The following is a 13,849-nucleotide window of genomic DNA, read 5'->3' as shown; positions in this document are numbered from 1 at the left end:
CAGCCTGTTGGTCATTTCTTACAGAACAATAATATTCCATAATATTCATATACCATAATTTATTCAGCCATTCTCCAATTGATGGGCATCCACGTAGTTTCCAGTTTCTGGACACCACAAAGAAGGCTGCCACAAACATTCTTGCACATACAGGTCCCTTTCCCTTCTTTAAGATCTCTTTGGGATATAAGCCCAGCAGTAGTACTGCTAGGTCAAAGGGTATGCACAGTTTGATAACTTTTTGAGCATAGTTCCAAATTGCCCTCCAGAATGGCTGGATGTATTCACAATTCCACCAACAATGTATCAATGTCCCTGTTTTCCCACATCCCCTCGCAACATTCTGCATTATTTTTCCCTGTCATTCTAGCCAATCTGACAGGTGTGTAGTGGTATCTCAGAGTGGTCTTAATTTGCATTATGATTAATAATGACTTGGAGCATCTTTTCATATGACTAGAAATAGTTTCAATTTCTACATCTGAGAATTGTCTGTTCATATCCTTTGACCATTTATCAATTGGAAACTGGTTTGATTTCTTATAAATTAGAGTCAATTCTCTATATATTTTGAAATGAGGCCTTTATCGGAACCTTTAACTGTAAAAATGTTTTCCCAGTTTATTGTTTCCCTTCTAATCTTGTCTGCATTAGTTTTGTTTGTACAAAAACTTTTCAATTTGATATAATCAAAGTTTTCTACTTTGAGTTTTCTACTTTGTGAACAATAATGATCTCTAGTTCTTCTTTTGACATAAATTCCTTCCTCTTCCACAGGTCTGAGAGGTAAACTATCTTATGTTCCTCTAATTTATTTATAATCTCATTCTTTATGCCTAGGTCATGAACCCATTTTGACCTGACCTTGGTGTCTGGTGTTAAGTGTGGGTCAATGCCTAGTTTCTGCTATACTAATTTCCAACTTTCCCAGCAATTTTTGTCAAACATTGAGTTCTTATCCCAAAGGCTGGAGTCCTTGGGTTTGTCAAACACTAGATTGTTAGAGTTATTGATTATTTTGTCCTTTGGACCTAACCTACTCCTCTGATCAACTAGTCTATTTCTTAGTCAATACTAAATGATTTTGGTAACTGCTGCTTTATAATATAATTTTAAATCTGGTACAGCTAGGCCACCTTCATTTGATTTGCATGAATCTTTTAATGTCTATTTAGGGATAAGGAGAAGCATCCACCATGCACTAGAACCAAAGGCAACCAAAGAAAGACGGAGGAACTCTCTTCATTCTTTTGTGAAAATGGCAGTGCCTAGGAGATTTAAAAAAAAAAAAAAGTTTCTTGCTGTTATGTTTGGGAATTGTTGTTCTGAATTGCTTATTCTTAGGATTCAATAATGTTTACTTAATGTTTTATAATTATTATCTCATTTAATCCTCACAACAATCCTGTAAGTACCTTTATTATCTCTATCTCACATACCTGGAAACTGAGGATTAGACGACTAAATGTTTTGCCCATTTTCATCTAACTCATAGACTCCAACCCTGGTCTTTTCTGACTCTGAGAATTAATGACCTCTCTACTCCAACCCACTGCTGAGAATGTTCCTATTGTATAGTTTTTCTGCAAGGGTTTGGGATGAAGGAGCAGATTGAGAGTAGGTAGTAATATCCCTATGTTAAACATGTTATTAAGCATATAAAAAATCCAATGTCAGTATTATTTAATGCTCACAATTAAAATAAAACTCAAGCCTGGGGAGGAGGAGGTAATATGATAAGAATAGGAAGAAACCTTATTTATATTTCCTAACTTTTTTCCCTTTATCTTTTTTACATTTGGAGATAGGGATATTGTTTCCACTTCTTTTGTATCCCTCCCAGTACTTAATATGGTTATATATAAAAATTGGGCACTCTTTTTTAAATAAATGAATGAGAAAATTGTGTTTACTATGCACAAAGCATTATGTAAAGGATTTGGCTATTTCCCATAAGTCGGCAAAAATATAAAATACAAAATTTCCTAAACTTTGGCAGCTTATAGATTTATTTGCAACAAAACAATACAAAATCTTCAATTTGTATTGAAGATACAAAGAGAAAAGTGAAGATAGTACCTACTCTCAAGAAGCTCCCATTTTTATAAGAGAGACAACACATGGAAGTAAGACCAGTGGTGAGGGTGGGGATAGGGGTACTATGCTCTCAGGGTACTTGGACTTCATTACTTGTTGGTTAATAGTTGGTTAGCAATACTGATGTTAGCAGGAAATTGGGACCCTTTCCCCCAATGATTGTTCCTCTTAGTGATGGCTATCGGATCCAGTGTGGAAGCAGGACTGATGATTTATGAGACATTGCTTTTCCCAGAACTATAACTCAGTGTCCTGAATGATCTCTATCATGGTTTGATTGGAGGTTGGTAATCGAAGTGTGTAAGGTTCCTAGGAAGGTCAGGCAAGCGCAATTGAGATGTAAGTGGACCAATGGTCTTTAGGATCCCCAGATGTGCTTAAGAGTTGAGTACTTAGGGACTTCCTTCATGGGTGGGACCTCCACCCATGGCAGGAACCCAGGTTTCCCTCTGAAGTCTCGGTCAAATTCAGGATGTAACCTTCATCATTGATTGGCTTGTGTCTGTGACCTCATTGACCCTATTTAAGCTCTGTACAGGAAGAGCTCTCTCTCTTTTCTCTTCCCTCTTTTCCTCTCTTCTCTCTCTTACCACCTGGAGACTGGACTGGGAGGGCACTACCAAGGTAGGTGCAGAAGGTCATAGAGTAGATGTGATTTTAGTGAATAAAATCTAAGCTTGTTCATCTGAACTCTCTGGTGCTCTGTCCTGTGCATAGACTACTTCCATATGAGATAGTAGCCGGAGGATTCTGAGGACCTCAAAACAGAGGTGAGATTGATATTGTATTTGCCAGTTTTTCTCTGATAGGCCTAGGAATAAGGACAGATTAGCATTAGTTAGGAGAGTAGAACCCTAATAGAAGTGATCCTCATTTGAATCTCCTGGTAAATGCTGTCTCCCATCTCTCTTAAATTGTCCAACTACTTCAGAATGAATAATATGTTCTGATGCTTTGGGTCCTGTACCTAAGTGGGGCTAAGAATGAGAGTGAGATGTCTCATGGGTTGAATCTACCTGGATTCCATGCTGCAGGTTCAAATCTCTTTAACTGGGGAGTAAAGGGAAGGAGATAATCAGGAAATTCATGTAGTTAGGAACCAGAATTGTCTTTTGATAAATACAAGTCTAAAACTTAGGATAGAGTTTTTAGAGAGATTATCAGAGTGTCTGAAGTCAGTGTCAAATTCTAGAATTTGACATGAAATCTAAAATTTCCCCCCCTCAATTTACCATACTCAATAGTCTTGTACTCATGTACATTTTAATGGTAGTATAGGTGTAGCAGGATCTGACTTCTAGCTCCCTCTAAATTCCCTGCAGCTGAACAGCTCCTGCTGTCCACATTGTTCACCAGTCGCCAGGTCTACGCAGTGAAACATTTGTCTAATCGCTTCTTCAACACAAAGCTTTGTATGTAGAATGAAATCAAGATAGATCTTAAACCTTAATTTTTTTTTTTACTTGTTAGTTGTTTTATTCTTGACAAATCACTAAACTTACCATAGCTTCAGTTTTCTTTTTTTTTAATAGTGAAGTGATTAAATTCTTTTTTTACTTTTTTTTTTATTTTTACAAAAATTTTATGCATAGGTAATTTTCCAGCATTGACAATTGCAAAACTTTTTGTTTCAACTTTTCCCCTCCTTCCCCCTATCCCGTCCCCCAGATGGCAGGTTAACCAATACATTAAACCTTAATTTTAAAAGGCAAGTTAATGTGGTTCAGGTTATTGCCATAAGTATGGTAGTGAACCAAAAGATATGGTAATCTGGGACTTGGCAATCATTGAAGATGCTTCTGTAATCTAATATCCAGCATTTGATTAGCTTGTAATGTGCTGTGACCTCACAAATGGAATATGTACTTGATAGTCTTCCAATTTAATAGCTCCCTCACCAAAACATGATTCCAAAACAGAGTTGCTATTAATATTTTTATCAAAATCATTCCAGAAATAGCTCTGCACACAGTAGGTAATTCAAACCTGTAATAAATGTGACTAAGTAATGAAATTCAAGACACTTTAATGAGACATTTTTATTATTCTGTAATTGTAATTATAATTAGAAATCAAAAGAACATTCTGTCAGAAGTGTCTTTAAAAGCAGAGATTGTTTTTCTTTTTGTTTTTGTAACCCTAGCTTCTAGTACAATATCTATCACCTTGCACATAGTAGGCACTTAAATAGTTAATTGATTTGGAATGAAATGAACATGTAACAATGTGAAGCATGTATAACTTTTGCATTTCATGGTCTTAAGTGTAAACTTTAAAAGTTTACAGAGATGATGATATTTACTCATAAAGTAAGACAGTATTAATGAGGGAAAGGAAAGGGGAAAATCCATTTCTCGGCGCATAGATAATCCCATGAGGTGCAGTGTCCCCTGTAAAATGAATTTACAGGCCCAAAAACCTAAATTGATAAATAAAAGGTTTATTGTAGAAATTTGGAAGTAAAGTTCATTTATAAAGACGCCAGGGCCAAAGGTGGCCGCTGGGCGGGCAGGAACCCTTACATGGCTGGAAGAATACATATGTTGGCTGGGAGGTCTCCTGCAATGAGGGTGTTCCAGCTCACCCCTTTTATACCCAAAAGATGATGAGTAGTACCCCCAAGTTTTTGGCTGGCTTTTCAGTTAGTTCAGATCAAGTGAGGGCTGGGGGAAGCTGAGCTGAGAGTGGGGGCTGGGCCAGATATTCAAAGGGTGCCTTTGACCAGGATTTGTGAATCAAGGTCAGCCATGGGTTGGGCAATTAGAAAGGAATCTTAAAGGGACCCCAACCCTCATCAGTTCCCCCCTTAAACAGTTGAGACTTAAATTCATTTAAGAAAAAAAAAAAAAAAAGAAAATATGGGACAGTGTCCTTCACTTAAGGAAAAGTTGAAGATTTTCTTCAAAGATCTTCAGAGTAGCAGGGTCCCCTTGTCTTGTTCCCCCCTCAAACCATCGCCTCCAGATGCATGTGGGAAAAGGGGCATCGATCTCCTCTTTAACTGCTTTGAGCTGACAAGGGTCGTAGAGATTTGGGGTTCCATGCCAGGAGGTGAGGCGTGAGGTGTGGGGGATGGTGACATTCAGCAGAATAGGGCCTTTAGCAAGAAATGCATCAGGTCCCTTCTGTGGGCTGCTTGTCTGATGGCCCATCTAATTATCAAAGAGAAATAGGAGAAAATGCTGAGAGAAAAAGATTATTTGTAGCCTAGATCTTTCACCCTTAATTTCCAAGAAAGCTAATTTCTCCTGGGGTTGGGATTAACGGGTGTGGACCAGAAGCCAGGGGAGGCAAGAGGCCTTGATATCTAGTAGATTTAATGAACCACTGCTCTTTTGTGAGGCAGGGTCTAGGGATGGGTATGTATCCCCAGTTGTCAGAGTTGCAGATCAAGATAAGAATGTAGTTTAAGTTCTTGGAAATGTTGGAAAAACTGCTGTTTTTCTTGAAGAGAGTTAGTTATTCAAGAAGCAAAGATTCTGAATCTTTTCCTTCCTAGTTTCCCCACTCTTTATGGGGGAGGGGTGAAAAGCATTAGCATAGCCTACCCAACTTACCAGCCCCTGAGGTGTTTGGGCTGTCCTGAGATAAAAGGGAAACAGGGCCAGACCTCAAATTCCTACCAGGGAGCAGGACGCTGGGGGACCAGGTGAACGCTTGTGGTGTTCTGTGGTGTTGAGAAGGCAGTTCCTCCTGCTCGGAATCAGGGCAGAGACTGGGGTCTTCTAAGGCTTAAGTCTAGAAGAGATTTGCATTAAAAGAGCTTCTTTGCTTCTTTCTGAGTGTCTGGAGGCAGGAGTTGCCCTGAGGAGAGAACTGAGAGTCTCAGGTTAACGAGATAAAGGGAAACCAACAGGTGTTAGAAATCAGTTTTGGTCTTACAGATCTCTATTAGTTGTCTGTTGTCCAGTGGCAGACAGATGACCAGGCTAAATGCTTATTTGCCCAAGCATTTAGGATACAATGATTACATATAATCAGGCTAGAAACAGCAAGGTATGACATAATTGAATTGCATTAACAATTTCTATTGACTATTGCTCTGATGTTAAAATCAGTTACATGAGGAAAAAATGCAAGAACATAAATTCTAAACAAATATTTATCATAACCTTATATTGATAACAATAAGGAATTTGTCCCCATAGGTTCATATCCAAGTAGACGATATTCATACAAATCAGTTTGTTTTAAAATACCCAATGCAAATACAATCATATACAGAATGTCTAATTCCACATAAGAGAATTCAAGAAATTAGTAGTTTTTTTAGAAATAAACCCCACTGAAGTATGGATGGCATTCACAGAAACCCAGGCTAAGTTTGAATATTGCTCTTTTTCCCAACCTTTTCAATTCAAAGGGGCTATCTTCCTAACAGCAGGGAAGCCCTGTTAAGATGGGTGGAGAGAGATTAGTTCAGTGGAGTTTATTGAGAGGCAGTAACCAGACCAACTCTATTGCTTTCATTCCCTTTAGACGTCCCTAAGAATGAGAGAGAAATACGACAAAAAACCTTTTATTTCGCCAGAGCTGTGCCATGACGTCTCAATGAGCAATGCTTGGCTTGAGCGTAGAGCTCCAGGCAGCGTCAATCAAGTCCTGGGAAATTGAGCTGTCCCACCTCGATGATAGAGTGGGGGGGGGGGGGATGTTACCTCACGAACTGGAAGACTGAAATAGAGGCAAGAGCAATATTGGAGTAGGTCTCTAGAGAGATGACATAGTCAGTGGAGATAGCATCTTGATAAGGCATTCCCATAGCTTGGGATGGGAGAGGCATTCTGCTATTCTGAAACATAAGATTGTATCAAGTATACTGATAAAGAGGCAGGGGGAGGTTTTGTAGAACTAAGAGGCAGGGAAACTGAGGCAGGACTGAGTCAGGATAATTAGGGAAACTGAGTCAGGACAATAAAACAAACCAGACTAAAACTAGAAAATGCAAGGACTGGTGGCAAGGACCAGTTTCTCCCCGATAACCCCAGAATTATTAGCATAGAACAGCACTCCTTATTCAGAGAGACACACGCCTCCCTGTTTGAATCTCTGCAGTTGGGGGGCATCTCAGCCAGAGATGGACAGTCTTTAAGTCTATGGTCAAGATTTCTGAGTAAATTATGTAATTAGACCAAGAGACAGGCTGCCCCAAACCATTAGAGTTCTGATGTCAACATGCTGAAATAATAAGGAATTAGGGTAACAGGGGTGGAGAAACAGATCAGAGAGACTGCCAGTCCTTGGACAGGTGTCTGATTTTGGTTGTTTCTAAGGAATAATCCCAAAGACTGAATAAGGGATTTCAAAGTTAAAACATAAGCCAGCCAATCATAATCTAGTAAATTTTAAGCAAAGAGTAAAATAATTTCCAATTCGGCCTGAACTGAAATAAGTTTTTCCCAATTTCCTGACCAGCTAAAATCTCAGTTTCCTTCCCCCCCTGTTTACAGAAATTATCACATTATACATAACAGACTAGTAAATTTCCTGAAACAGCAATAGTAAAAGTTTTATGCAGCAATAGTTAAACAGGTTTATACAGAGCAATAGTTAAACAGGTTTATACAGCAATAGTTAAAAGTTTTTCTCATATAAAACAATAGTCAAACAGTTTTATGCACGTCCCCCAGTTTTAACAAGTCTTAAAAAAACAGATCAATTAATTTGAAAGCTGGCCTATCTCACTCAGAACCTTCTCTGCAGAAGAGAAATCTCACGTGACCCTTCCCTACTCTGTTAGAAGAGGCAGAGGGAGGGGAAGGCAGCTAGCATTAATGCAGAGAATAGTGAGTCGAAGACAAAAGACCCTACCCCCACCCATCTTCTAGTGATTAGGGTTGGGGGCGCTGGGGGCATTTAGAAAGGTTAGACCCTAATTGGAGATAAGCAACTCCTGGGCGAGCAGAGGGATTGGAACTCTACATAGAATTCATGTTAATGTAGCTATTCTCTAAAAGGCAGCTTGAGGGAGAATCTACTATTCTACATCCCTGGCTTCCTGGACTGAAGCCAGAGAAGTTTAGTCAAAAAAGAGACAGTTTAAGGAAACTGAGGCAGTAAAAAAAGAAACTGTTGCACACCAGAACAAAGAAAGATTCTAGTGAGGGGCCAAATTAAAAGTAGTTAAGGAGTGCTTTTTAAATAGTTTCAGTCTCTTAATTCTCCTCCCGCTGCAGTCAGGATGAGGGAAAGATAAAAGAAACTATTTTCACTCTCTTAACAATTAATTTGCCTGGATTCAGAATTTTGTTCCCCAGCCCAAATTAAAAAGATGTCCTTTCTGAAGCTCTAACCTGGCCAGGATCAGAACTTAGAAAGGGCATCTTTTAATTGTATGAGGGGGAATAGGGGACATCCAATCGAGAGAAAGAGAGAGTGTGCTAGGAGCCAAGACAGAGAAAAAGGCTTGAGCAGCCAGTTTAAATTCTGTCTAGGCTTTAGAAAGCAGGTAAGTATGCCCTGAGGCTTAGAAAGAAAATGGGCAGTTTTAAAATCCAGCCTGGAGAGCATGGTCTAATGCAGGAAACCGAGTCCCATTTTAAAAGGTATGGGACAAGCTAGTTCTCTGAGAGTGCTGGAAGTCTTGGCTCCTTTAAGAGCCAGGTAAAAGCTATGGGGGGTGTTTCTAGAGATCTTTAAAAGAGTCCCCAAATCTCCCCACTGTACCCCAAGAAGGGACAGGATGGGAGCATTTAAATGGCAGGTTAGGCCACATGGGAGAGGTTGGAAAAGAGAGAGGATGGGGGAAGGGAGAGATGTTATCTTACCCAGTGCTTCTAAGGTGGCAAAGGTGAAGGCTCACGCAGTTGGGTAGAGACATATCTCCAAGTTCGCCCCAATCCATTGACCGTCTCCTCATGGCTACAGCCCTGCCACTATGGTGGAGTGCGAGAGGGCTCAAACACAGATATCTCCCCCAGAAGAGATCAAGGAGACTGCTGGCCTGGGACCCGAGAGGGTTGGCTACATGGTGGGGGGAGGGGTGAAGAAGAGACACTCTCCCCAGTGTCTCCGGCCTGAGGGGAGGCTTTTCTGGCAAGATAAAGGAATTAGAAATGCCTTGGGTAAAGGTCTTTTGTTTCTAGAAGAAGACAGAGACAGAGTGAGACAAAAAGAGAACCTTTTTTTTTTTTTTTTCTAAAACACTAGTAGTCTCCATGGGAGACTTTGCTCACACCCCAAACCTGGTCTGGGTGCCCTATGTTTTAGAGGTAGAGTGAGACGAGGGTAGGAACACAGATATTCTTCCCGGAAGCTGCTCGAAACTGCTAAGGACGAAAATTGGTTCTGAGAGACCTGAAAAGGTTAAGGTTAGTTTTTGGGGTAACAATTTTTGGGGTCCCCGGGCAGGCCACCAACTAATGAGGGAAAGGAAAGGGGGAACCCCATTTCTCGGCACATAGATGAGGCACAGTGTCCCCTGTAAAATGAATTTACAGGCCCGAAAACCTAGATTGATAAATAAAAGGTTTATTGTAGGAATTTGGAAGTAAAGCTCAGTTATAAAGATGCTGGGCCAAAGGTGGCCTCTGGGCAGGCAGGAACTCTTACATGGCTGGAAGAATACCATGTGTTGGCTGGAGGGCTCCTGCAAAGAGGGTCTTCCTGCTCATCTCTTTTATACCCAAAAGATGATGGGCGGTACCCCTAAGTTCTCAGTGGGCTTTTCAGTTAGCTCAGATCAGGTGAGTGCTAGGGGAAGCTGAGCTGAGGGTGGGGGCTGGGCCAGATATTCAAAGGGTGCCTTTGACCAGGATTTGTGAATCAAAGACAGCCATGGGTTGGGCAAGTAGAAAGGAATCTTAAAGGGACCTCAACCTCCATCACTATCAAGCTCCAAATGAAACAATATGTGTCCCAGTTTCTAGATCAAAAGATGAATGCAAATGATATTTATATAAATGTTATAGAAATACATGGTAGAAGTTACTGATGCTAAAATAAAAAGAATGTTAAAAATTATAGAAAGAGTATGTCAAAAGTATATTGTGGCTCCTAGCTGGCTCCAGCTACAGAAAATAAGGACGACCTGAATTCACACAGCACCTTAAACACTTACTAGTGTGACAAGTCACACTATGCTCTCTGAATTTCAGTTTCCTCATTTATAAACATGGAGATATTCATAATAAAACCAAACTCACAGGGTTGTTGCAAGGATCAAATGAGATAACATACACATAGTGTTTTGCAAATCTGAAAATGCTAAATTAGTTCTATTTTTATTATGATTACAATCAAATTAGAGTAATGTTATAGGACTTTGCCTTGCCCAGATCATGGCACTTGTGGAAGCACTTATGGGAGAGGATATTGAGGTGTGATGGGAGAGGAAGAGCTTCCTTTCATGATTGCTATCTCTAAAGCTGACAGTTGTTCTCTCTTTCCTGCAGTAACTGGAGCATGTGTACCATGAACTAAGTTGGGTGTGGGGAAGGACTACCTTCAATTTCCCCATATATAAAATATGGATGATGATAATAGTATCTATCTCTCAAGGGTAATTGTGAAGGATCATATGTGATAATATTTGTAAAGTGTTTTGGAAACCTTTAAGTGACATATAAATGCTAGCTATTCTTTTTGTGGCGGCTAGGAATTGAAAATTGAAGGGATGCCCATCAATTGGGGAAATGGCCAAATAAGCTGTAACATATGATTTTGTCTCTGTGTATATGTATACACACATATGTGTATATATGTATGCATATATGCATACACTCATATCACATATGAATATACATATACACACACACAGAGGAATCAGAATGTTAATTCTGGAAAGGATCGAGAACTCCAACTCCTTTGTTTTATAAGCAAGGAAAAAGAAAGACTTGCCAGACAGCTGGCGAGGGGCAGAGTTCTTCTTCCTCAAGCTCTGTGGAGAAGGAAGATGAGCCAGGTAAATGATCACCTGAACTCCATCATGCTGTTTAATTGCCCTCATTTGTCAGCCAAAATTACTTATTAGTAACAATTTGTTTTCTTGAAAGAATGTAAACTGATTGAAAGTCTAACTACTTATGTTTGAATGATGGGTATTTATATTTTGGTAGCTTTTCCTGATAAAATTATCCTAAGTTTTACCAGAATTATAATTTACTATTAATATAATAGTAATCTACTTTTTACTATCAATAGTTAACCCACAATAATTTTTAAGAAAAAAGCAGCCAAAGTGATGATGATATATTACAGAATCTATTTAAAAATTATTTTCTCTTTCTAGGTCCCCTACAATGGCTGGAGGTATTTTTGCTATAAACAGACGCTATTTCTTTGAAATTGGACAGTATGACAGTGGTATGAATACCTGGGGAGGAGAAAATTTGGAAATTTCATTTAGGGTAATTCAAACTTTATATTTTTAAATTAATAATTTTATATTAGATAATAGAATCTGATATTAATCCAGGGATCCCTGCTTTCTAGTTATTTGGTCTACATTATTATCACCAAACTGTGTTTATTGAATGTTCAGTGAATAGTTCTTAGAACTATACTAGTATATGCATTAATTAGATATAAGAAAAATTTTATTAGTATATATAAAACACAACAGAAAATAAGAGGAAAGGAAGTTAGGAACAACTTATGTTTTAAATTTCTCTGAACAAATTCACAGTATGGATCACAAACATTTATTTTTAACTTCCAAAATTAATTAATAGAGGAAAAAAATCTATATTAGAGTCACAAAAAAAAAATTCTTATCTTGACCTTGAGATCATTAATAATGCTCCTAAACAAAGAGAAAGTTGGTTCTGTAATCTGTCACTTATGGAGTAGCCTAAGGTTGGGAGATGAAAAGGACTTTGGAGGTCATCTAGATCAGCTTTTTCATTTTATAAGTAAGGAAGCCCCAGACATATTAAGTGACTTGGCCAAGCAAGTTGTGCAAACAGTAAGTGACAGAGTTAGGATTAAAAACCAAGGCTTTATATCTTCAAATTCATTGCCCTTTCCATTGTATCAGACTATCTTGACTAAAATTTTTCTTTTTATACTGGTGTGTTTGGGTTTTGTTTATCTATTGCCTCTGTTAAGGCATGGTATTTTCAATCAATTTGAAGGAACTTTTTTTTTTTTTACTCCATATTTATGACTGACATTCCTACTTTAGGAACACCAAAAGTGTTAATAAGTTTTTTTCATTTCTTTAAAGTGAATATTTAGATCTTCATATGCATCTACTACCAACCAGAATGACATATAATAATACAGCCACAAATATCATATCATTATTATAATAATATCTTACATCTATATGGTTACTTTATAGTTGAAAAAGTACTGTTTTGTCTTCATTCCATCCTCATCATAAATCTGTGAAGTAGATAAGGAAAGTACTATTAAGTCCTGTTATCCTCAAATCTTTCCATCCTGATCTGATTTGACCCAACTTTATCATCTTTCCGACATTGAATCGTATGGCAAATATCAAGAATTGATTATCACAGCTGTCACTCACCAAAATCCTATTGGACATCATTTTGTCAGTTATATGTTGCTAAGAATGAAAATAACGTCCTTTGAAGTATGGTCAGCCAACATGAACTAACCATGTAGCAAAAGCAATAATGGATAGCCTGAAAGCTATGGTCCTGAAAGGAAAAAAAAAATGTTAAAGGGTCTGTTGTACCTTGGGAAAATCCTTGATGGGGGATTTTAATGAAAACATATTCAAGAATTGGATAAGTACTTTTAGTTTTTAGTACTAACCTGCTTTTGTTGTTGTTTAGTCTTGTCTGAGTCTTCATGACTCCATTTGGAATTTTCTCAGCAAAGATACTGCAGGAGTTTGCCATATCCATGTCCAGTTCATTTTATAAACGAGGATCCGAGGCAAACAGCTTTAAGTGGCCTGCCCAGGGTCACACAGCTAGTAAGCATCTGAGGTCAAATTTGAACTCAGGAAGAGAGGAGTCTTCTCAACTCCAAGCTTGGTTTTCCAATCAGTGCACTACCTAGTTGTCCTACAAAACTGCAAGGTGCTACACACTTTTAAGAAAGAGTTTTGTTCATGCAATGTTTTTATATTTCAGTTATTTCTAACTCTGAAAACAGAACCATCCCTAGTAATTAAGAAAAACAGTAAAGCAAAAGCAACCACTATCTGCATCTGAACACATACGCCATATTCTTCCTTTGGGCAGAAAGGAGGGAGCAGGGTTGAACTGGAACCAAGACTGACTTATGAAAAATATAAAAAATAGTGACTAAATTATCACTGTGAGCATTTATACTTTGGAAAATCAGGGCTTAATTTATTGTTTACTTGATTGCCTAGACATAATGGTGGAAAAAATTAAATAATGCAAATTAAACTCAAAAATATATCAAACATAACATCCCCTTGCCTTCCCACCCTCCCAATTTACTCATGGAAGGGGGTGTATTTTTCACTATCTGGACCATCTATTGTTCTACAGGACCAAGGTCTACAGAACCCAAGCACAGCGTTATAAATAGAAGAGTCTTAGTGAAGGCAGTTTGTCATTATTGTCATTGATATAATTACTCAGATTTTACCTTCTTTTTGACATTCTTTTCATTTATATTATTGATGTCATTGTGTTTATTGTTCTTATATTCCTATGTGCTAATTCATATAAGGCTTCTCGTGTGTCTCTGCATTTCCTCATAGTCATCATTTTTAAGTGATGTCTCCTTGCATCTACAGGCCAGTTTTAAAAATCTATTCTATTAATGAACATTTATTTTGTTTCCAATTCTCTGCTGCCACAAAAAA

At 38.3% G+C, this 13,849-nt stretch overlaps 1 protein-coding gene across 2 annotated transcripts in view; it reads left to right on the top strand.

Annotated features, from left to right (window-relative positions):
• LOC141542825 (polypeptide N-acetylgalactosaminyltransferase 11-like) overlaps positions 1–13,849 on the top strand; it is a 103,947-nt gene that overhangs the window by 66,971 nt on the left and 23,127 nt on the right. For both annotated transcript variants that reach the window (XM_074267434.1, XM_074267433.1), the window contains exon 7: positions 11,327–11,444. In XM_074267434.1, coding sequence (XP_074123535.1) covers positions 11,327–11,444 — 118 coding nt within the window. The remainder of the gene's footprint in view (positions 1–11,326; positions 11,445–13,849) is intronic.

This window comes from Sminthopsis crassicaudata, chromosome 5, assembly GCF_048593235.1.
Source record: "Sminthopsis crassicaudata isolate SCR6 chromosome 5, ASM4859323v1, whole genome shotgun sequence".
Classification (NCBI taxonomy): Eukaryota; Metazoa; Chordata; class Mammalia; order Dasyuromorphia; family Dasyuridae; genus Sminthopsis; species Sminthopsis crassicaudata.
Note: the sequence above shows the minus strand (reverse complement) of the source record. Positions and strands in the feature narration are given on the sequence as shown.